The following is a 26,165-nucleotide window of genomic DNA, read 5'->3' on the forward strand; positions in this document are numbered from 1 at the left end:
TTGGTGGTAAGGGGAAAAATTAGGGGGGGAAAAAACAACGTTTCATCTCATAAATTATGCTTATATCATGTTCTTATCATCTCCTGACTTGATGGATTTTACCTTTTTTTTGTGGGAGTTTGTGTTTGCTAATTACTATGGCCATATTGCTTTTCTTAAATAAAACTATCATGTACTCCAAAACTTAGTTTTTTTTCTTCGGTGAACTTCTAACATAATAGTTGTGAGCCAGATTTGTAAAATGAAAAAAGATGGACGACTGTATAATTTTCAATTTAATTGAGTATTTTTTAATTAATTTTTTATTTTAAGATTGACGTTCTAGTTTTTCTTTTGTCACACACTATTGGACAAAAAAAAAGTTTTCTCGTAAGAAAATAAAATTTAAGTACAAATAAAGACAATTTCAACTATAAGCAAACAAACTTTCCACGAACGACATCAACATTTTGGTATATTATCAAGGAAAATTACGCGCAGGTCTCAAAAAGAGATTTTATTCATCTAAAATCCCACAAAATGTTAAAATTACTCGCAGGTAAGGACCTTAGAGTACTAATTGTAAAATGACTCATTATCCCTTAGATTTCCAATTCATATGTTTTCTGTTATTACAATTAACAACATCAGCAGTGACTATTACAACCCAATAAGAGGGTGTTGACAATCTAAGCAGTATCCGCTAATAACTTTTTTTTATAAGATCACATAACCTCCACATAAGAATAAATTATAATCAAATAGCATAATACAACAACTTTAACACTGAAATGGGAAGCTTTTCGAAACACATCAAGAACTTTAATTAAACCTAATAGGATTATAGCAAAATTTTAATGCGGAGATTCATTGACAACCTCAACAGTGAATATTAATAACCCAGAAGAGCTATTGACAACTTTGACAGTGTTATTAACAACTGATTTTATAGGATAATATAACATCTACATAAAATGAAATTATAACTAATAGTACAATATAACAACTACATAAGATCAAACTTTAACACTATTTGGTTATAATTTAGTTAGTTATATTTGGTTGAGGTTATATTATCCTATAAAGTCAGTTGTTAACAGACATTGCCTAGATTGTTAACAGCTCTCCTTGGGTTATTAATACTCATTGTTGAAGTTGTCAATGGATCTCTGCATTAAAATTTTACTATAATCCTATTGGGTTTAGTTAAAGTTCTTGATGGTTTCAAAAAGCTTTCCACTTCAGTGTTAAAGTTGTTGTATTATACTATTTGGTTATAATTTACTCTTATGTGAAAGTTATATGATCCTATAAAAAAGTTGTTAGCAGATATTGTTTAGGTTGTCAACGCTTTCTCATTGGGTTGTTAATAGTCGTTGCTGAGGTTGTTAATTACAATGACAGAAAAAATGTGAATTGAGAATCTGAAAGGTAATGATGTCATTTTACAATTAAAATATAATATTTTAAGGTCTTTTGGGACCTATTAATAATTTTGACATTTCATGGGATCTTAGATAAATAAAATCTTGTTCTTAAAACCGGTGCGTAATTTTCCTATTATCAACATACTCTCGCCACGTGTGAGCTAAATAATTAATTATTTTTATGATTTTTGTGTGGTCTTTGATTGGATGGGGGACCCTATAATAGACCGGATTTTAACTTTGGACCAAAACAAAAAAAAAGGACCGGATTTGAATTAAAAAAAAAAAAAATAAAAAACAAAAAACTCAAATCAAATCAGACATGTTCCAAGTCTTTTCTGCTCCGCTGCAACACGAATAGGAGGAGTGCGGAACAGGACCCTGCGTGAAAAAACGAAACTTGCAGAAGGCAGAAGCTCCTTCTTCTTGGAACCGACAGGAGTGTCTCCTCCCAGATCCGATCCAAAATGAATATATTCAGGTTAGCTGGCGACATGACCCATTTGGCCAGCGTCCTCGTCCTGCTCCTCAAGATCCACACCATCAAATCTTGTGCTGGTACGATCTCTCTGCACATTTCTGTTCGAATTTTGCGGGTTAGCTAATTATGAATTTTTGGTCTCATCTGCTCCTGGGTTTTGAATTATCTTGAATTTCTGATTAGAATCCATAGATTGCTTGGTAAAGTGGATTAAAGAACAATAGATTTCGAGTTATGTTGCTGCGCAGATGTGGATTTGTGATGGGTATGTGTAGAATAATATATCTAGTGGCTGGAATACATGGAAATCTGAGATTGGGATAAAAAGTACTCGAATTTGATTTAGCTCGTATTATAAGATAAAATAGAAAATGAATCAAATTCCTAAGTTCAGCCACAGTTTCAAGTTAGGCATGTGTGTGAAACTCGTAAAGTTGGATAGTAGAAATTGAATGATGACATATTTGAAGCCAATCGAAAAGGTATTAAAAACCCAACCAACCATTAAACTAGTTCAGGCAATAGTTCATGGTTCAATGATTGTGTAGAACTACTGAACTAGTATGAATTACGTATGGCGAGTTGCTACTCCCATAATCTACCTTAAAGTGCTGGCATTTTATAAGTAGATGAGAAAAATGTCATTAATGAGGAATGAAGCCTGATGTACACCGTAGAGAATTTGTTGAACAAATGCAATTGAATTGGTCAACTCATTGCAATATGAAAATGCACTTAATAAATGGTTCTCAAAGTTGATTATGGAGTAAGAATTGGCAAGGTCCAAAGATCCATAGTTGTAGTTTTGTTAAAAACAGACTCAGATGATTATGTAAGAATTTCCTGTTGACTATAAAAGAATGAGAATGCCTGTCTTATTAGATTTACCTAATTAATTGTCTATTTATCAATTATAGGACAGAAAAATAAAAATCAATACTGCAGCCCTCTTCTTTCTTTTTGTATGTTGGGTGCATCTTTCTGCTTCTGACATGTGATATATCTTGTTCTTTTGCAGGTATTTCTTTGAAGACTCAAGAGCTTTATGCTATTGTTTTTGCCACTCGCTACTTGGATATCTTTACTGATTTCATATCTTTATATAACACCTTAATGAAGTTGATATTCTTGGGAAGCTCATTTTCTATTGTATGGTACATAAGGCACCACAAGGTTGTCCGCAGGTCATATGACAGAGATCATGACACTTTTCGTCATATTTTCCTTATATTGCCCTGCTTGCTGTTAGCCCTACTTATCAATGAGAAATTCACATTTAAGGAGGTTTGTTAGCATTTCTGCTATGTGTTTTCTATTGAATCTTTGTCAGTTTTCAAACTACTTGCATTTCCTTCTAACTATTTTTGTGAAGTAATTGTGCATTAAGCTCCCCACTTTTTTCCGTCTGATGACATGTACATTGATCAGGTAATGTGGACATTCTCCTTGTATTTGGAAGCTGTCGCCATACTTCCTCAGTTAGTACTGTTACAGAGAACTAGGAATATTGATAATTTAACAGGACAATACGTATTTCTTCTTGGGTAAGTGTTGATTGCCATTTTCTATTTTAAGATTGTTTGATATGTATATGGGTTTGTGCTCTTGCATTTACCTTGTAATTGGAAGCTTTGATGTTCTGAACATGTTGAAGTGACTGATCAATGACTTGCTCAACTAAATCAACCGTTTCACTGACTAAGTCCATCGTGATATGTACTTAATAATTGGTTTTGTGTACACAAAATTTTCGTTGCAGTTTTTGGTCATTGAAGTCTGCAGCTATCTGCAAAAGTTGATTTCTTTCACTAAGGACATATCATTCATTTTATGTCTGATATTACTATCAAAACGGTTCTTCTAACTTCTAACCCACTAGTCGAAGGGATCTGCTACCATATTCTTTTGGATTTTAGAGCAAGGGAGCATTACTTGGAATTCATTTGTCATGATTAGTTAATTGTTATTAGAATCCGTTAGGAAATAACAGTGTTAGGAATTCTTTTAGATGATTTGCATCCCCAGTAATCTATAGATAAGGAACGGGGCAAATGTATGTGTGTATGTGATGAAATAATAACTGTGATTTGCGATTTCTCTGAACCAGGGTTTTTTTTTTGGCCAATCTGTTGATTTAATCATGCAGTAAGGTGCTAGGGGAAGTCCTTCCATACATCTTTTTGAGTCTTTCGTGGATTTCCTTAGCTAATATGACCTTTTATTCCGTAATTTGGCTGAATATTCTGATTGATTTTGGTTCTCATTTCCACACTAGTTGCTATGCTCAAGTCATATGTGGTTGTATCCATGGGAAGGAAACAGAAAATATAATTTTGAGGGGCCTTGTCAGTTTTTGTCGTTATATGTTCAGCTTAATACCTAGAAATCCTGAGCGTCAGAATTTGAGCAAGTCTACTTGTTCTTCACTATCCTATTTCCCCCTCTTAAGCGGATCCCAGACATATTCCAACTGCAGTCCAAACCTTAATTTTCCCTGGGCATTGTTCACACGCGCAACATTAATATTATGCACAATCTAAGCATTTCAGCATTTAGAAACTATGAATGAAGGGTTTGTTTTTTTTTCCTGTCCGGTTGAGATTTCTATGTTATATCGGCATGTGAGCGCTGCACAAGACACTTACCGTATAAGGCTATACGGTTAGGTTATTTGTTAATATTCACTTTAGTGCCTTTTGGGCTGGCTTTTATTGCGGAAACAAATTAAGAACTCTGCCTAAGATGTCTATAGAATTTTTTTTTGGAGGCATTTCTAAAGTATCTTTTTAATTCCTTTTCATTGAATGTTCTTTTGTTACACCCTGCAGCTAATAATAGGTTCAAAGTCTGATATAATTCTCTTAATTTGTCTGGTTAAATGCAGTGCGTATAGAGCATTATACATATTCAATTGGATCTACCGCTACTTTACTGAGCCCCACTATGTCCATTGGATACGTATGATTCTCTCCCTCCTTTTTTTCCATAATTGCTATGGTTTTAGGCTATGTTATGAATTGGTAGATATAATTGTAGCTTGGTATCTGCAGCTTATATATGATATGTTTATCATCAATATTGTACTGTGTGCAAATGTGGATATTTATTTATAGCATGGTTCAATGTTCGTTGTCATTTTAAAAACGGTTACACAAGCCTGGATTTTTTGCAAGGCCTTCATAATATTTGTTGAAGGCAATAACAGCACAAGGCCCATCTTTGAAGATGTCTTGCATTAACAGCCTGTTTCAGTGGAACAGGGGATCCATTACTGCTTGAAGTGTTTGGTTTCGCATACTCTGTTATTTTTAATTGGATATCAGTAAGAAATATTAATAACTAATTTTTCAATATTTCTCTCTAGCACTAGCCAACATGGCTCTTGAAACACAAATATACCCATGTGGTTTTGTTCCACTTGTTCTAGTAGTCTTTCTCAATAAAAGCCCATGATAAATAAAAAAAGAATAACTATACAACATTTACAATGTAAGGCCTTATCATCCAGCAGCTAATGAGTCTAATGCAATTTTTTTTTTTTTTGGGATAAGGTCTCGTGCATTTTTATGTTGGAGGAAGAAAGTAAGGATCAAGGGATAGAGGAATAGAGGAATAGGAATTCCTATGAAAGTAAATGTTATGAAAAATATCATTATATGTTTCATACTCCCCAGTACTTTCTCCTCCCATCTTCCTTAAAATAAACCAACGTAAGCAATTCCTTGTTCTATCAGTAACCTACTAATGAGTATAAACAATAAGAAAAGTTGGCAAATTTCATGTTCCTTTTTGTCATGTTCACAACCTCAATGTTTAGCAAACTAGAAGAGAAGTAAAGCGTTTTATCTCGACTGAATATTACAACCTTTGTTCTTGTGATGTTTGCAATCTCATCATTTCATCCTCCTGGTCATTGACTCGTTGTCTTGCTATTGTTTCAGTTCTTCTCTTTCCCAACCATCTTAAATTTCCTGAGGAAGTAATGTTATTTTTTTCCCTTAATACTTGGCTGAGATTTTTGGATGCTTTATTGCAGCATGGATCTCTGGCATTGTTCAGACTCTGCTCTATGCTGATTTCTTCTATTACTACTTCGAAAGGTAAGCTATCCTGCTTTTCTAAATTATAATTTTTGGGTAAAAACTTGTTGCTTCATATTCTTAAGCATTTAAAAACCTTGCCATGCAGCTGGAAGAACAATCAAAAGCTTCATTTGCCTGCTTGAGATTTTCCTCTTCATTTATTTACTTAGGAAGGTTGTGATGTGGATGGTTAGTAGAAAACAGAGGATTCATATGTGTCCGGACATGTTGGGTGTAGTGACAACCCCCAAATTCTTTTTCTTGCTCCCTTAGTTACAAAAGTGTATTAAATACTAGGAACATATGAGCCAAGCGGATCAAGTTGTTTCTTCTTTTATTGTAAACGGCCAAATTTAAAAGTATTCGATACAGGTGTATTTGAGAGAGCTAGGACTTTTGATTCACTCCTCAGCTAGTTGCTCCAGCTCTTCCTTTTATAAAAATAACTTATGCAGATTTTTCTTTTGTTCATTTTAAAATTAACGTTAGTTATTAAATCTACACATTATGTTGGATTGTCTTCTATTTTTAAAATTTTATGTAAAATAAATACAAAATTATATAAGCAGATAGTATGTTTTATTTTAAATCTCATGCGCAAAAACCTTGTTTTCTACAAATTTTGCTGACCTTGAGCACCGCCTTTGAGCTTAATGCTCTTTGGATTTAATGCTTTTTAAAGGGATATATCCAAGTTATATTGAGGGAGAGGCATCACTCTTACGCCTCGCTTGATATTCTGATATTCTTGAGGAATTTTTTTTCCCTGAAAAAACTAATATAATTATAATACTAAAGAAAATAAGGGGAAAACAGAAAAGCGAGTTTTGCAGTTGTTTTGATGTGTTCAAAAAAATATGAAATGTTTGTATGGTTTCTCACTGATATATGTAATGATAAATGAAAATATTAAATACTACTGTCTGGATTCCGCCTGGAAATAGTACATATCTACTACTTTGAAATTTTAAGACGAGAGTAAATTACTCTGTCAGTCAAATCTGATTTTATGTGTATATTTTTACCTTTTTTTCCCCATAAAAAATCACCTTTACATGAGATTATAGAGAATAAAAAATGTAAAAGGTGAAAAATATAAATTACTTAATTTTTATTCATTTAAAAACTTCAACATAATAATCCATTTATTCTGACATTTTATCAATTTAAAAAAAAACTTATTTATCTTTTAATCACAAACAAAATGACTATAATATAATGGGAAAATCCCAATTAAATCTATCTAAAAATAATGAAATTCCAATTAAGGCTTATACTTTTAACGATTCCTAATTAGGCTAAGAGGCCTTATTAGGGATTTTCAAATGTTGCTAAAAAACCGGAATGCCTCTTTGTAATAAAAAAGAAAATTGAATAAATCAGGTGTAAATCTAATTTTAGTTTTAATTATTCTAGTAGATTTACTAATGAGGACGTGGTCTTTCTTAGATTTTATGTCAAAGGTGTGTTTTGTAATTGTGAACCTGATGTCAACTCTAGAATTTATAGCCTTTCATTTTTTTATATAATAAAATTTGATATTGAATAAATGTTGAAGATTGGAAATTGAAGATGAATTAATGAGTCTCACTGTAAGTTGTGAAATAGTAAAATTAATTTGATAGATATTCAAGAATTCCTTGAATCTTTGATTTGGTCTTTTTTCTCATACAAAAAAAAAAAAATCTTTGATCTTGTTAATCTTTTACATTTGAAATCGTAAAATTTTTATTAGTTCCCATATTTTTGCAATTCTATAGATATCTAGAATTATGTATTTTTTATCTTGAATTTTCAATTATTTTTATGGGCTATAATCGTTATTTTTCTTTTTTTGTTTTTTATATGATAATTGTTTTTGGCCAAATTTTCATGTGATAATGTTTAAAGAAAAAAACATGCTAGTTAAATTCAATTAGAAGAATTAAAACTAAAATTAGGCTTTTTAATTATGAAGGGCATTTTGGTCTTTTAGCAACATTTAGAAATCTCCAGTTAGGCTTCTTGGCCTAATTAAGAATTTGTTAAAAGTGTAGGCTTAAATTAGAATTTTGCTATTTCAAATAGATTTAATTAGAATTTTTCCTAATATAATTAGTATATATGTTCATAGAAACAAACATATATATGAGAAAGGTGAAAGCCATAAAAATAAACAAACATATCCTTAAAATTGACAAAGATAATGAGAGATATATGGACATCCACAAAGATATTATTGTATTCATAACACTTCTTTTATAATTTTGTTACATCTTAATCTAATACTACTTCAGGTCCTTAATAAATTTATTTAACTAGTTTGGATAGATTAAAAAAATTACTTAAATTAGTTATTTTGTCAAAAATATTTGTTGGTTTTCCTAAAGTATTCTATTAAATCATTTGTATTGAAACTATTTTTTAATGCAAAATTTCTTGCAATCAATAAGGATAATTTAGAAAAATAATAATAAGTACAGGAGACAAAATAAACTCAACTCCCAAATAGTTTATAAATGTTTATATTAAGAATCGGAGATAATTTATTAACATTTAAATTTTAGTTTTATTGTCTTATAAACACTATATCTCCATAATAAATTAGATCAATTAGTTACTAACCGTCTAGATTATAAGTTAAATTAAACCCACAACCTCCTACAGTCCTACTTGAGATTAGCACTCATTGTGTGTTTAATTTTCAGAATCATGTCAACCATCTCGATGCGTTACGTAGGATTGTGTTTCTGTTGAACCTGATTATCCTCAAACCTTTCAAAACATACCCATCCAACAACATCATACATGAATCATAAATTTCGATCTCAAATTTTATGTTCGTTTTGGAAAACGTTGTTCTTGTTTACGGACTATAGTTGATATGTTCAGTATTCCTTCACTACTTTCCTACCACTGCTACATCATATGCTTTTTATTTTTGTTTTGAAAGCTTTTTACGTCTGTTTTTTTTTTTAAAAAATAGATGTGAATGGATGATGAGAATTCTATATTTTGGTGTAGTGATATAATGTGACAAGTTTTTTTCCAATAAGGTCCACGCTTTCTGAGGACCAACACTAGTGGAAAATATATACTGATGAATTGATACCAAACATCATGTCTAGTGTTCAGGAGTTGTTCTCCAATACTTGTTCCTGTGCTTTTATTATCATATAGAATATGGATAAGTCTTAGATACTAAGCCTTCTATAATTAATGTACTTTCGTTCAGTTAAATAAAAACAAGTGAATTTAAAAATATTAACACCGTTAATAACAAGAGTTAGTGATAAGATAAATAATATATATGGAAAAAAAAAATCTACGTCTTGATTTGATTAAAAGCAAGTACCTTAAATATATAACAGCTAAGTATATAAGTTTTCTTCACAGTATAATTACTATTAATTGATTTTGAAAGGTATAATGTAAGTTTATTCCAAAGTTTTTGCTTATAACCATGTTGACGTGGAATTTCTTTTACGTTCAATATTATCCGGGAAGTTTCAAAATGTAACCATGTTGCCTCATCCTATTAAAAAGACTAATATTAACTATTCAAATATTGACATTAACCATTAATTTTTTTTAAATAATAAGGAGCAATATTCTTCTATTTTAATACTGTTGGGACAATTTCGAACTCAAAAAAAACTTTCAGGTAACATTGCTTCTGAATAAAAGTTTTCGGAGCAAATTTTAATTTTTGATATTTACAACTCACCTAATCCATATCGCTCACATATATAACCTTTCTTCAACTATTAAATAAAGAGAGAGAGACATCTTAAACAATATTCAGGTATAGCTATCTCTTAGCTAAATATAGTGTATTAGTGTCACAAGAAAACTCAATTGCTCAATACATATGCGGTGGAGAACAAAGGTATGGCGAGTTGAATGGCTACGTTATAAGTGCCTATGGTTAATATAACATATGATTCTTTAAATTTGTTCTCATTTTAATTTTGATTCCTCAAGTTTCAAACTATACGTTTTAGTCCCTTGAGGAGCAAACTATCCAAATTTTTATTGAATTATAAGGACAAATGTTTTAAATGAAAAGAAATTTGAAGGATTAAAACCTATAATTTAAAATTTGAGGGATCAAAATCAAAATAAAAACAAACTTGAGGAATCAAAAATTATATTAACCCTATATATATTATCTGTATATAAAACTGGAAATTTTGTATTAATTAGGATTATGTGTTTCGTAGGAAAACCCTTGGAGGCGGGCCAAGGGTGTCTCCATTTCTTTTACGAACCATTTCTCTTAAACGGTGTCGTTCAGTTTTTCACTAATGTCCCCACCCAAAATTAAAGAACAAATAGCGTCCTCCTCTGTTTTTCTCCCAAAAGCGCGGGAATTCGTGAAATAGCCAAATAGGCACCACAATAGGATTTTAATACTCAAACAATCATTGCAATAGGAATCTAATACTCAAAAATAAGGTTTTTAATTCTCCGTTGTGCTATAAGGTTCCTATTCATTTGCAAGTGTCGTCTTCTTCTTCTTTTTCGTAAGTTCTTTTTAATTCGTTACTAATTCAATATCTACTTGGTGCAGCAAGTTTAAAAAATATATAAGCTTTATTGCACAAAGGGTATCATTGGATTTGGCATTGGTTTGGCGGCATCGGTGAGTGTAAAAAGTTTAATATTTTTGTTGCTTGTTTTTCGTCTGCGTACTCATATAGTCGAGTGCCTTTTTTTTTTTTTTCCCCAGATTCTCACTTTGTCCTAAATAATGAATACAAATATGACTCCCACATTTGATCTTGAATTTGATAATTTAGAAGAGGCATAGTAGTATTGGGTTGGCTATGGCAAAAGAATGGGATTTGGTGTTAGAAAACAAAACTCTAATAAAAGCAAGAAAGATGGTTCTATCATATATTATAAATATGTTTGTCACAAGGAGGGAGTGAGAAAACCAGATAAAAGAGATTTCAAAATTAGGAAGCCTCGACAGGAAACAAGAATTGGGTGTAAAGTCAGAATGATAGTTAAAAAAGTAAATCGAAGATTTAGAGTTAGTGAACTTTATTTGGATCATAATCATCCTTTAGAGCCTTAAGAAACTGTTCACATGTTTGCATCATAGAGGAAATTACCAGAAGCACAATGTTATGCTTTAGAAGCTGCTGAAGATGTCGGGATTAAGCAAAAAGCCTCTTTTAATTTAATGAGTAAATATGCAGGAGGGAGGGCTAATTTAGGATATATTGAAGAGGATATAAAGAGTCATCTAAGAGCAAGGAGACGACGAAAAATGTGCTATGGTGAAGCTGGGTATCTACTTCGTTATTTCCAACATCAACTAACAGAAAATCCTTCATATTTTCATGCCTATCAAGTGGACTCAGAAGATCGAATAACTAATGTATTTTGGTCTGATCCACGTATGTTGTTAGATTATGATTGTTTTGGGGATGTCATTTCATTTGATACAACATACTCTACCAATCATGAAAATAGATTGCCTGCTATTTTCTCAGGTTTCAATCATTATAGAGAAGTAGTGATATTTGGTGCTACTTTATTGTATGATGAGACCATTGAATCTTTTAAATGACTTTTTGAAACTTTTCTACAAGCACATAAGGAAAAATTGCCATTTACTGTATTTATTGACCAAGATGCTGCAATGTCACGAGCCTTGCAAGAAGTAATGCCAACCGTGAAGCATGGCTTGCACTTTTCATATTAATAGAAATGCGGTGAAACATCTTGGAAACTTGATGAAGGATGACTTTCATTTTTTGGGTAAGTTTAATTGGCCCATGTATCATTGTGAAGAAAAAATAGTGTTTGAGGAATCTTGGAAAGAATTATTGTCGAAGTACAATGCAGTAGATAATCCTTGGTTGATGTCCATTTATGAGTTGAAAGAAAAATGGGCAGCACGTTACATGAAGGATTCAAAGACTCTTGGTATGAGAAGCACACAGCTTAGTGAAAATATTAATTCTTTCATAAAAAGTTGTACAAATCCTGAATTGAATATCAATCAATTCTTTGAAATCTTTGAACAGGTTGTTGTAGATAAACGATATAATAAATTAAAGAGTGATTTTAACTCATGGCAGAAGTTACCGATGTTGATTTTAAAGAGTTCATCTATGCTTCAACAGCTTTCTGAAGTTTACACTCCACCAATTTTTGACTTGTTCCAGCAAGAGTATGACTTGTGTGATGCTACATGTATAAAAGAGAGAAAGGAAAGAAAGATAAATGAAGATGATGATACCATTGTATTTGAATATGTAATCACAAGAGTTGATAAAAAAGGAGAGTGGAGATTGACATATGAGCCAGCAAGAGAAGACAAGGACTCTAATATTACTTTTAGCTGTAAGAAGTTTGAACAATGGGGAATATTATGTTGTCATGCACTGAGAATATTGCACGATCAAGATGTGAAGTTACTTCCACATAAATATATTTTAAATAGGTGGACAAGAGAAGCAAGGTGTGGTGTGGTACATGATAGCAAGGGAAAGGGAATTGAGGTTGATCCTAAACTAGAATGTTCAAATTGATATAGGCAATTGTGTCCAATGATCATAAAATTAGCCAGTGAAGCATTTGAATGTCTAGAAGCATTCTCTATGGTCCATCAAATAGTGCTAGAACTTGGTAAAAAAGTGTCTAAACTTCTTACTAAAAAGAAACGGCACCGTTTAAGGGAAATGGTTCATAAAGGAAATGGAGACACCCTACGCCCGCTCGTGGGTGCTTCATTGGCAGTGACAGTCAGATCAATGCCGTTGGGCACGGAGGGCAAGTGGGGATGATGGATTATATATATATATATATATATATATATATATATATCAAAAGCTTATTTTGACCCAAAATATAAAATAAAAGTTATGTACTAGGTGTACCAATAATGTTTTTTTTTTAAATTTTACAGCTGGTTTTATTATTCAATTTTAATATCTACCTCTTTCCGTGTTAAGTGTATAAACACACAAGCACGAAAAAAGCTTTTTAAAAAAGTTAAAAATAACTCTCTATATTAGCTTAAAATCTGGGCTATTAAAACCGTATTTGGATAATACAGAAACTAGTTGCATGTATTCACCCCCACTTTGAGAGAGCAATACCAAAGAATGCTTCCGTTATGGGATTGATGCATATCTTGGCATCGCACCCATCATCCCCCCCCCCCCCAAAAAAAAAGGTCGTTTCTATTTCGGAATTTTCCATATACTATCAAGATATAGGTTTCTATTTCGGAATTTTTATTTCGATTTGGTTCCAATACTAAAACTATTTTATTGTAGATTGTTTCTGGCTTTGCTGCTCACTGTATGGGAGGAGATTACAGATATATGCAGTATTTAGCCTGGTTAATTTAAAACATTTAACTAATATTACTTAGTTTAATGACCGAGTATATGTATACCATTATTTTCTTATTTATAAGTCACTTGTATCCAAACTTGAAAATTAAGAAATGCGTTAAATTGATAATTTTTTTAAAAGTGCATTAAATTGATAATTTTTTACATTTTTCCTTATTAAAGAAAGGTATTAAAAATATAATTTATATTTTCTCTCACCTATTTACCTTATCTTTCTTTGTATTTGTTAAATCAACAGGGATAAAATTAAAAAAAAAAAGCTTATTAATTATCATATAAGTGATTTATATTTAAAAACAAACTTTTTTCGGGATGTGACTTATAAATAAGAATAGAATGGTATATAACAGCAATTTCAACGTTTACTTTCACAGAAAGCAACGTAGCTTTGTTGTCATTTAGGGGATTCCATAGAATTTTAGTTGTAATGAAGCTTTCTTGTCAATATCCTTAGCTCTACCTAGTTTGTGTATTGTAACATAATATGCTCCACCTAGCTAGGTAGCTACTTTGTCAATATTGTAGCCATGGAAACTTGCATTGTCTTCTGGATTTATTTATTTAGAGGATGAAGAAAATTAAAACTAGCTAGACGCAGCTAATGGAATAATTAATATATAGATTGGATTTTGGGAAAAAGGCAGTAACTTACCCTAAAAAATACTAAATGACAAATGAGGGTATGTGAATTTAAAAATTACAATTCAAACCCCGGGTACCTTTTTAGAATTTTCAAATCTTATAAAATTACACAAATGCCCTTTACTATTTTTTTACTCTACCTCAACATTTCTAGCTGCTAGAGCTCTGACGCCGGCGACCCTACCGGTGATTGGTCATCGGAGCTCAGGCAACATGTCACTAGAACTCCGGTGACTGATTGTCGGAGCTCTGGTGACTATTTTTTCTTGTGTATTAACTACTCTTTTTTAGCTGTTGACTATATTTGTTTTTAAACTTTGATGACTACTCTTGTTAAGCTACTGATTACTTTAGTATTGTGATTGACTACTTTCATTTTTAAAATTTTGATGACTACTTTTATTTAGCTATTGACTACTCTAATTTCGCTATTGACTACTTTCATTTCAAAAATTCAAAAAATGCATTAAGTGTTGCTGGAGATTTAGTGACTATTTTTTGTTTAGTTATTGACTACTCTTGTGTAGTCAATAACTATATAAAAGTAGTCACTGGAACTTTAAAAACAAAAGTAGTCAATAGTTAAATTTTGAAAACAAAAGTAGTCAATAGTTAAATTTTGAAAACAAAAGTAATCAATAGTTAAACTAGAGTACTCAATAGTTATATAAAAGTAGTCACCGAGAGTAAGGACAATGTTATCTTTTTACAACATTTGAAAATTCCAACATGACACTTGGAGTCTGAATTGAGATTTTGAAATTCACCTACCCTTATGTATCATTTAATATTTTTGAGGGTATTTTATTGTTTTTTTTCCTGGATTTTTGCATTGCACAAGAAAGAACAAGTTGGATTGTTGCTGAAGGAATTTGGACAATGCCGTAATGAATTATGTGGCTTGCTGCTCTAAATTTATGCTAATATATGAGTGGTTCATATTTTTAAATTATAAAAATAATATGCTTAATATATATAGGTTTGTTTATGTGTGCATAATGTTATTTATCATAAATTCTAAAATAATCCTATATAAATGTTGAGACATTCGAATATTGGAGAAACTAACCTCATCAAGAGAATAATATTAAATAATTCTTTTCTCACATTATATTATAAATAAACAGTTTTGAATTTGATCATATCACATTCAAGAAAATAATAATATAAAAATAACATAATGATACGTAGGGTTTATATATATATATATATATATATATATATATATGAGGTGGTGGCAGTATACGTAGAATATAATATAAGAAGTCAACATAAGTGACAAACACAAGATTTTATACCAAGCCGTGGCTATCACATTGGAGGAGGGAGTGGTTTAATATAAGAAGCAAGTGACATCTTCAAACTCTCATGTCTAATAGTACACTTATACCATATTTTTCAAGCAATACTTCTCTATCAATATATATATATATATATATATATATATATTTATGTATCTTCCATATACTTAAATCTGTGACGTTTATTTTCAACCAAAAATATGAAAGGAAAAAAATAGTACTTACAAAAGCATTTATAACTTCGATCATAAAATTTATGTCATAGGTAGATAAATTTTTTTTTTTTGAGCTGAGGGTAGATAATTCTTTTAATTTTTGAAATTTTGCAATAAATCTCTGTAACCTCTAACATTTTTACAAAGGTAAAATTTTTTTTTTCAGTTCTTTAATGTTATATAAAATTTGAATTCAGTCCTTTAATCTTTATAAAGTATGCTGGTAAAAAAAAAATCTTTATAAAGTATCTTTTAAGTTCTTTATTAATGAATTTTATATGATTATTTTTGTATTAATCATTATTATTTTAAGAATTAAAATTTAATATGCCAGCGTTTGAGAATGTTTTATTAAAATTATTTAAAATTTCAATATTATTATTTTCTTATAATGGAATTAATTAACTGTGTTAGGCTTAAAGAATTAAAATAAAAAAAGCAATACAAAATTAACAAAGCAAAATGAAATATTATGTATTTAAATAATTAAATCTGTACTTTTCAGTTTTAGCCTTATAAAATAACTCCTTTGGGTTAATTTATTCATTATGTCACTAATATAATATAAAATTAATAAATCGTCTCCACTTATTAATTTTTTTTTAAGTCTGCCACAGTGCCACGTATCATCATAATTAATTGGAGCAACCTTTATTAAACATAAATGAAGTCCTTTTTCTCTGTCTTTTTGGTGATGTCACCACTAAAATCTTCAACATATTTATTTGTTTTTTGGCCCTATTGATGTTCATTATTGACAACTAGTCACAAGTCAATGAACCACATTGGTTCAATTTCAGGCTAGAGTGTGTCTCATTTGCATGTCAGACCAGGCTGTCCCTTTCGAACAATTTTAAGAGTACACATCTCATATACCGAAGTTAAGTACCTAATTTTTCCAAAGAAAAAAACACTCTCGTAATTACATTTTAAATCATAAATAAATCTATTGGTATCATATAAATGCTGATATTTCGACGTTCCTTGTAAATTACTACTCCCTCCGTTGCTTTTATAAGAGACATTTAATGCTTATGGCATGTTCTTATATATAATAGACACTTAAAAGTTGTCTCTACTTTTTTGTGTTGATTTCCTATTTTATCCATATTTATTGTCTCCAACTCATACTCTCTCTCCTTCCCACTTCTCTTTCTTTTAATAATTTACAATCGTTCTTTCTCATGCTCACTCTCCTTATTAATGAGGACATTTTTGGTAAAAAAGTTATACTTTTTACATATTGATTGTTCTTAACTAATTTTAACTGTTTTTTTTATCAACGTAATTCGGTTATTTGTCTCTTATAATAAGAAACGGAGGGAGTAGTAGTTTCTAATAATAATTAAGAATAGAAATCAGGGATTTTTCCAATTGTCAGGATCACAAGTTCACAGCTTAATTTGGGTGTTCAAATTATAATTGATTTAAGATGCAAATTTATATTGAAAGTTTCCACCTAAAAATGTTAAAAAATCAGAATTTTTTTTATGTTTAATATTGCCTTAAAAGTTTAAAATTGCAGCAGTTTTGCTTCCACCGTTAAAAAACTAATATTGTTTAAATAGTAAGGAATAAAATTGTTACAATTTTAAACTTTTAAAATAATACTAAACGTTAAAAAAACTTTCAAATACGCTTAGCGGTTTTGAGTAAAAATTTTCAGAATAAATATGCACATTAACCTTCTATAATTTAAATCAATTAGCTGCCTTAGATAAATAATTTTTCTCTTTTTTGATTTGATTTGATTTGATCTGCTGTAAATAAGTCAAAAATAGAGTTTCATGTGCGTAAAAGCAATTAAGGTTCTTATAATCAAACTTAACCTGAACAGTTGAACTAATTTTGATTCGTTCAGACAGAGATAAGGCTATACAACCGAAATTCTATTGGTTGATCACGATATATAATAAATAACTTTTTGCCAACTATGACTGATTATTATTATTATTATTATTATTATTATTGTTATTGTTATTGTTATTGTTATATGCAACAGATTTAACGTGTAAGGTTCTTATTGTGGCAGCCAAAATGAAATGTGAAGTGACGTTCACGTGCGATGATTTCACATATTACATAATTGAATTATTATAGATGATTATGTAATCAAATCAGCCCACATGAATCGATTTGGGAAATTTTATCTCACGCAAAGCAATATGAACATCTTGCTTGTGCCTTTAATTCAATTAGCCTTTTTTTTAGGTCACAAGTCCTTTAATTTGCCATGTTCTTTGCCTTGTTTTATGGCGTCTTAATCAATACTTTTTTCTTTCTTTCATTTTTTTTGCCGAATTAATTTCCGTGGATTCACATTGTAATGATTTGACATTCCTAATCCTTAACCAATGTTGTTTAAGGAGGTTAGGACATTCATATCTCTCTTCTTATAACAACATTATAATATGTGTGTGTGTAAGTTGCAACAAAAATAATGTCCTTCACCTTTGGGACAATCTTCATGAATTTCCGTGGGGTTGACAAAAATTTGTAAGTGGGTTCATGTGATTGCGTTGGAGACTTCTTTTTTTTTTGTTGAATTTTTTATATTAATTTTTGTATAAAAATTTCTTTTACAAATTCATAATTTTAGCCAAACTAAAATGTTTGTTTAAGATTAAACAAATTAGTGATTTCCATATAATTTAGATATTTATGATGAAGATGATTTATTATGTGAAAAATTTTACAAAAAATCATAAATCATTTTATAGTAGTTGGTTACTTTACCAATACCATTATAAAAATAATTCATTATTTAATTTAACAGTAATTTTCAAATTTTATGACGTCACATATATTAATTATATCTTCATTCATAAAATTCATCAATTTATTGAACAAATGCCTGAATGATTGATTTAAGGAGGGTAGTGTCTTCTTGATTGTTATTCTAGCCACACGTAATCTGACCAGTGACCACTAACCTTCTTGACCTTATAATCTCCATAATTAATTAATAACATCCTAATTTGCAAAGTGATAAACACTTGTGAACCAAATCTAACATTAAAAAACACAAAAATAAAAAGGAATATAATCAAAGTATACATCAGCCTCTCTGTGTGTGTGTGACTAAACTGTCAAATGATATACTGTATATTTCGTGATCGCACAGTGTCCAAAATACTAGTTCTATAAATAGATCACCATTTCTGATCATCTTTATAGCCATAGAAACAAACACAACTCTCTCCCTCTCTTGTTCTTCACAATTATATATATATTAACTCTATATTATTATTATTATTATTATTATCTCTCTCTCTCGAAAATGAAGTTTATCAATCTAACCACTTTTAGATTGGTATTTTTGATGGCTCTTTGTGTGTGGTGTTCAAGCTTTGGAGCTTGTTATGGCAGACAAGGAAGGTCATATTGGAGAAAACTCAAAGCTTCCTCTGATTCTAATACCACTTTTAATGTGTTAGATTATGGTGCTAAAGGTGATGGAAAAGCAGATGATACTAAGGTTAGGATTTCTTTTTTTTTTTTTAATTTAATATAATTTATTTTTGTTATTTTATTCTTATTCTCTCTCAAATATAGTACAATTACTTTTAAGTTTTTTTTAAAATTGACATAGAATCATTGGACTATTATAAAAGAGTTCATAATTCATATGCTTACAAAAGTACCATAGAAGTACAAAATTTGTGGCAAAATTATTATACTACAAACGTAAATTTACAGCATCATATATCTTATTTTAATTCTAAAACTCTCCTGAGGGAAGTTCACGAGACAGAATAATATTAGGCATATATAAGCATGATATGTACCTGTAATTAAAATTTTACAAACAAAAGTCAAATGTTTTTTTCCAACATGTCAATTAGTTATCTCTATTTTACCTCATTAAATACTTGAAATTAAAGAATCTGAATGGGAGTGAGAGTAATGATTAGAGTTCAAATATAATAGTATAAACGGAAAGTCAAAGACTGCTTCTTCTAATCTTATTAAATTGGCTAACCAAACATATATTTTTATTTCACACTTGATGAAGCCACATATATACAGTCACGTTGATATGTATCCTCCATTTTTTTTTCCCGGGAATATATTATTAGCCACTTGGTCCCACAGGGATATATATATCTTTCTTGGTTAATACAAATTTTAGTTTTTCAAATTTACCTTCATTTTGATTTTAGTTTCTTAAGTTTTAAACTATAAGTTTTAGTTTTTCAAATTTCTTTTAATTCAAAATATTGGTTTCTATAATTTGGTTTTTGTAATCTAATAAAAATTTAGATCATTTTATCCCTTAAGGAACCAAAATTTATGAGTTGATGTAGAAACTAATGTGGGTGCACCTTAGATATATTATTAACGTATCTTAAAAAGTACAAAGAGATTGAATATATAGAGAAGAAAGGTAGGCAGTAACTAAAATATTAAATCCATACCTAATATCTAGATCTATCTTATCATATCTAATCTAAGATCTTAAATATATAAGATATTTACAAAATAAAGTTTTTACTGATTGCTAACAGGCCTAATTTGGGCCAGAGCCCATAACTTAACAGTTAAATTTACGGGACTAAACCAAAATAAAAACTAACTTAAGAAACCAAATATTATATTAATTCTATCCTTGTTTTCAAATTGTTGGTCTATGCCTAACATGGGGTTTTAATTATCACTTTTAATTAAGGACATGTAACTTTTTGCCGGAATTATCCCCTTTTTCAAACTTTGATAATATTTTTAAAATTTCATTTATACTACTAATTATACTTTTTTTTTTTTAAAAGGCATTTCAACAAGCTTGGGAAGCAGCTTGCAAGGTGGAGGCATCATCGTTTTTGGTTCCACAGGGGTCTGTGTTTCTGGTGAAGATAATCTCCTTCCAAGGAAGTGCCTGTCAGCCTAACATCATTTTTCAGGTTTTTACATTGTTTTCTCTATTCTATTCATATTTAATTAATTAATCCCTTTTGTCAAAAATATTAATTGACAAGCTAGCTCAAATAATTATTAATTAATTAAATGCATGCACAGTTGGATGGAAAAATCATAGCACCAACAAGCCCTTCAGCTTGGGGTTCAGGAATATTGCAGTGGCTTGAGTTCAAAGATCTTAATAAGTTCACAATCAAAGGCAAAGGAGTAATTGATGGCCAAGGCTCTGTCTGGTGGAACGTTGACTCAGGATTGCCCAGCACAAAACCAACGGTAAAAAATGAATTATAATCTTGTGAATAGTGTAGTTTTATTTCTAAATTTTAATACACACACACACACACTCCCTTTGGTCCTATTATAGGGCATGTCCAATCATCTTATTATCAGAAGGGTAGTTAAGTCATTAAATTTATCTTCACAAATTTTTTTTTTAAATTTATCCATATTTAAAATCATAAATTACATCTTGAAAAGTGAAAAAGAAAAATTTATTAAACTTTTGAACTGGGGTACCCTTGAAAAAATATAATTCGTACCTTATTTGGTGACTTATATAAGAACTATTCAATTTTTCTTAAAAAAGTGTCTTATAATATCGGGCCAGAGTACTAAATATTGATATACTAATATTGGTGACCTCATGTTTGTTTGTTTATGTATGTAGGCACTAAGGTTCTATGGAAGCAATGGTGTAACAGTGACCGGCATAACAATTCAGCAGAGTCAACAGACACATCTCAAGTTTGATTCATGCACTAATGTTCAAGTCTATGAATTTACCACTTCTTCACCTGGAGATAGCCCTAACACTGATGGCATTCATCTTCAGAACTCTCAAGAAGTAGTTATCTATAGCAGTACTCTTGCTTGCGGTATGATTTTCAAAACCTTAAAATAATAAAACCAATATATAATAAAGGATTAAGGGTCATTTTTTCTCTAAAAGTATTCGCAATAAAGTTGTGACTATTCATCAGAAGTCTTTTTTGACTCAATGTCTCCATGAAAGTGTTAAAAAAGGAGCAATGTCATGTAAGCTTTTTTTCAATGAAAATTGCAACACTGTTCCTTTTTCTAACATCTAGGATGACATTGAGTGAAAAAAATAAAACTTTTACATACTATATATAGCTTTTGCGTGAATATTTTTCAGGCAAAAATGACCCTTAACCCTATTTTGAACAATGAAGCACGAAAGAATCATCATGAGATTATCAAACTAATAACGTTGGTGTATTTAACGCAGGAGATGATTGTGTGTCTATACAAACTGGATGTTCCAATGTATACATACACGACCTTAATTGCGGACCTGGCCATGGGATTAGTATTGGAAGTTTGGGGAAAGACAACACAAAAGCCTGCGTTTCTAATGTCACCGTCAAAGACGTTATACTCCAAAACACGTTAACTGGTGTCAGAATCAAGACCTGGCAAGGAGGCTCAGGCTCAGTTCACGACATTAAATTCTCAGACATCCAAGTCTCAGAAGTTGAAACCCCAATAATGATCGATCAGTATTACTGTGACAAGAGCAAGTGCGCGAATGAATCATCGGCCGTGGCTGTGTCTGGTGTTGACTATGTTAACATCAAAGGGACATATTCTAAGGAAGCTGTAAGGTTCGCATGTAGCGATGCTGTTCCATGTACTGGTTTAACGTTGGACACCGTACAGTTACAACCTCAGTCTGCTAAACAAAGTTCTTCAAGCTCAGATAATAATGGGGTTTCATGTTGGAAGGCATATGGAGAGTTGAAGACTAAGACCGTTCCTCCATTAGATGATTGTCTCCAATCTGGCAACCCGTCGTCTGGCGTCAATTCTAATAAAGATTCTTGCTGAATTCGTCGTCACTATTTATTAATTTCCTAAAAATATGTAGAGTGAAGTTTTATACTTTATATATATAGTTGTTAATGTTAATTTTTAGAATTATACTGGGATTGCAATAGTGTGAAATATATATGTTATGCTCATATTTTCGATGAAGGATGTTTAATTAAATAGAACCATATGTAAAAGGAAAATTAGCCTTTAGTTTCTGTTATTCCTCTTGTTGTCTTGTAAGATTCATCGATCTGTCGTATATGTATGGCCTGATCATATGGGAAATCTGAACTGTGGACAGTCTTTTGTGTATGAATTGATTCATCTGCTGCATTTTTTGTGTAATATTCGTCTTGACACATAATCTTGATCTCCATTTTTCTCTCACTTCACTTGGTGGTATATATACATCCAACTTATATACTATATTCAATACTTAATACTCTTCTGATTCTTAATATAAGACTTATTTAACTAATTTAATTAAATTAAGAAAGTTATGTAAGTTAGTTAATTAAAAGAAATAGGACATATTTTTTCTAAAGCATCATAATTATCTTTCTTAATATCCCTCCTCCCTCTTCTACTTAATTGTGGTTGAAGGAGTATCTATATGGGTAATTTAGGAAAAACTGATAAATATAAAAAATAGGTCTTATATTTATGACTAAAATTAACTCAACAATTAGATCCTATATTAAAAATCGAAGGAGCATAAGATTTAGTTTGTAGTTTAAATTGAACTACAAATTATATCTTATATTAAAGAATAGACGTAATATTTTCAATTTATCTTCTAATTATTAATAGTACGATTTTGATATATTGCCTAATACTTAGGTGGTCAATAAAAATTTTTTAAAAAAGATTATCTCTATATTTGATTTTCCATATGGGAAATTTGTTCCACAAAAATACTTTACGTGGATCTAGAACCCAAATACCTCTAAGGCTCTAGCTGGGGGGCAAAAAACCTAAAGCCAACAGGACCCTCAATGACACAAAAACAAATAAAACGTTTTTCCATATAAATTCACTAAAAAAAAGGACCTTTGCCATATAATGATATAATTGGGAACAATTTATTACTACTTGTAATTGAACATTTAATTTAGTTATAAATATAAAACTTTAATTTATTTTGTTTCTCATCTTTTTCCAAAATATTCCTATTGATTCCAAGTGATTCTCACTAAAGAACAATTCTAATCATCCAATATATATGATTGAAGAGAATAATTTAAATAGGTCAACTAATATTTGTGACAAATAATTAATTTAACTAATTTTTTTAATATATTCAAATTAGTTATCTTGCTTTTATATTAAAGACTTGAAGTGGTATTTTGTAGGCCTACCCTAACTTGAATGCACGTGTAGATATATAATGTTGCCCATGGGGAAGCTAAGGATAATTTGCTGAGCCGTTGGTGTCACAGAAAGTAATGGAGATTTTACTCAAAACTCTTGCACTCTTCAGAAGAAGCTCTATGAAACTCAACTTCGAATCCTTTGAACTCCTTCGCATGGAGTTCCTTCATTGTAGTTACAAAGGTTCCTGGATCATTGAACGATAGCTATGATATAAAGACTCCTTGTTATAACAATTCTTTAAGGACTTCACATCTAGAAAGAAGCATAAACGCAGATTTAAAATTTATAAAATAAAGATTTTCCAAATGCAAGACTTTGAGGGAAGGCAAATTGACCCAAGAAAGGTTATTATCTACTAATCCTCCATGCAACTTCAAAAACCTAATGCCGTTGCAATTGAAAATACTTGAAGGCAACCCCATCATGCACCAAGCTGGAAACCATAGCTCGAGATGCCCAGCTTTATGACATACCAGTATTTCAATCCATAACTCAAACGTCCTGGGTTCAATTAGATGAGCGTATTGAGAGGATTTGAAGCTAAACATTGTGATGGACTTGGAATATAATCGCCTGGGAAAAGGAATTCATCTTCAAAGTGGACGAAGGAATTAAAAGAAGAAAAGCTTTGGTCTTCAAGTCAAAAGTGGGCACAGAGAGCCAAACTGAGGTCCATCAAGAGGCTTATGGAAACGGCTTGTTTAGTTGAAATAAAAGAGAGTGAAGTGACGAAACTGTATATAGAAGCAGCAAATTGTGAGTAGGTAGAAGAGGCAATGGACATACCTATCGCTAAACGGCTTGGACTTTGGATTTGTGGCATATATGTTTCCGCCTATGTAAAATATCTAGATAAGGAGATTGAGTTTAATGACTCTAATGTAATTTTTCAAAAAGGACTATACTTACATTAAGCTGTTTATATCAATTATATCAAGTTCTTTAATTACATATTATTTTTGAAATATTAGCATTTAATAGTATTTAATTATAATCCATATGAAACAAAAAAAGACATAGTTATGTGTGATTGGAGAACTTGACATAATGGATATAAGTAACTTGACCTAAGTTTTTTCTTTTTGAAAAATATTTCTTGAATTTCAAATATTTAGAGTTTTTCTAAAATTATCAGAGAGATATCTTCATATCTTTTACATTTTGACCATTATATTATAAATTAATTTAGTTGACCCAAATTAAGGAAAATTAATTTTTATAACCAAATAATGCACAAAAAATTTATTTTCATTGTAATTTATTTGCTAACATGCTGGCAAAACAATATTTGTTGACATTCGTTTAAATTTATTTGTTGCCATTCATATGATAAAACTTGATGTACATTTTGCATGTTTCTTCTGACTATAATCCACCTCAATAATGCAATTGTGGTTAGAATGTTGTTTTATTCTACTTTCTTATATAAACCTTAAACAATGATACTGATATTAGTGAAATCAATCTTTCTGGCATGCAATATCTGGTGATGGACCTCTCCAATATACATTCATCTTATTTTCAAAATTACATGTTTTGCGTGCGGATATACTTTGAGGGCTAAAGAGTTGAAGAGCGATTGAGGATGTAGGAGAGACAAACAAGAAATAGACACAGTCAGTGAAAGAAACTGAAACGTGATAATGTCATTGACAATCAATTTTTTAATTTTACTTATGCGTATAGAAATAAAGTAATCCATGATGATAGTATGGAATTCCCATGTTGTTATGCAACTATTCAATTGGGATGAAATAAAAAGAAGACATTGTTAGGGCATGAAGAAAGAAATCATAATGGAAAGAGAATGGTGATAGTTTGATACCACATCACATGGTAAACAGAGTAGCTGGAATGAGAAACGTGATTGTATTCATTGTATCAAGTATACATATAGTGTGCATATGGTGATTTAGATGAGTTGTACTTTGAATAATCACTACTGAACCCAACTAATAAATTAGTTATAACATTATCTTTATATTACAACATCTCCTCAAGCCGGAGAATGTATATCAATAATTTTTAGTTTGCAGATATAGCAAATGAGAAAGAGTCAATTGAGGGCTTTTGTGATGAAGAGCCCATTTCAAGTCTTTCCATGCACAATATGAAAAGCAATTCCAACATGTGTTTATAAAATGTTGGATTTGTAACCATATGCTTTGATCGGCAAAACCAATTTTGTTCTTGAATTCAAGGGTCATTAACATCGCATGAGTTCATGAATGATAGCTAGGACTTGTTAGGGCTTGAGAAACAAGAACGGTACTAAGATTCTCACTAAGATGAACATAATAGGGTAGGATTGATTATGTAACGGTTCATCCAATGAAACAAAACAAAAGAGGATGTTGTCATTAAGGCATGACGAATAGAATCACAATGTAGAGAGAATGATGGTGATAATATCATATCACATGGTAACACAATAATTGAAATGTGAAACGTGATTGTATTCATTGTATCTCAAATGTGTTTATATATTTAGTATGTACGAGCTCATGAGTAATAGTTAAGACTTGTTAGGGCTCAAGAAACAAAAATGGAACCAAG

At 30.6% G+C, this 26,165-nt stretch overlaps 2 protein-coding genes across 2 annotated transcripts; both read left to right on the top strand.

Moving 5' to 3' along the window:
• Positions 1-1,731: 1,731 nt before the first annotated feature.
• On the top strand, positions 1,732-6,425 carry LOC114748371 (ER lumen protein-retaining receptor). Its single transcript, XM_028936748.1, has 6 exons — positions 1,732-1,964; positions 2,906-3,171; positions 3,316-3,431; positions 4,772-4,845; positions 5,924-5,987; positions 6,076-6,425. The coding sequence occupies exons 1-6, from the start codon at positions 1,874-1,876 to the stop codon at positions 6,110-6,112; spliced, it is 648 nt and encodes a 215-aa protein (XP_028792581.1). The 5' UTR covers positions 1,732-1,873; the 3' UTR covers positions 6,113-6,425.
• Positions 6,426-18,807: 12,382 nt separating this feature from the next.
• Positions 18,808-22,551, top strand: LOC114748363 (polygalacturonase At1g48100-like). Its single transcript, XM_028936740.1, has 5 exons — positions 18,808-18,963; positions 20,255-20,386; positions 20,502-20,675; positions 21,070-21,277; positions 21,652-22,551. Exons 1-5 carry the CDS (start codon positions 18,808-18,810, stop codon positions 22,248-22,250), a joined length of 1,269 nt encoding a protein of 422 aa, XP_028792573.1. The 3' UTR covers positions 22,251-22,551.
• Positions 22,552-26,165: the final 3,614 nt, after the last annotated feature.

Source organism: Neltuma alba, unplaced genomic scaffold (assembly GCF_004799145.2).
Source record: "Neltuma alba isolate B1F8T4 unplaced genomic scaffold, ASM479914v2 tig00000917_pilon, whole genome shotgun sequence".
Taxonomy (NCBI): domain Eukaryota; kingdom Viridiplantae; phylum Streptophyta; class Magnoliopsida; order Fabales; family Fabaceae; genus Neltuma; species Neltuma alba.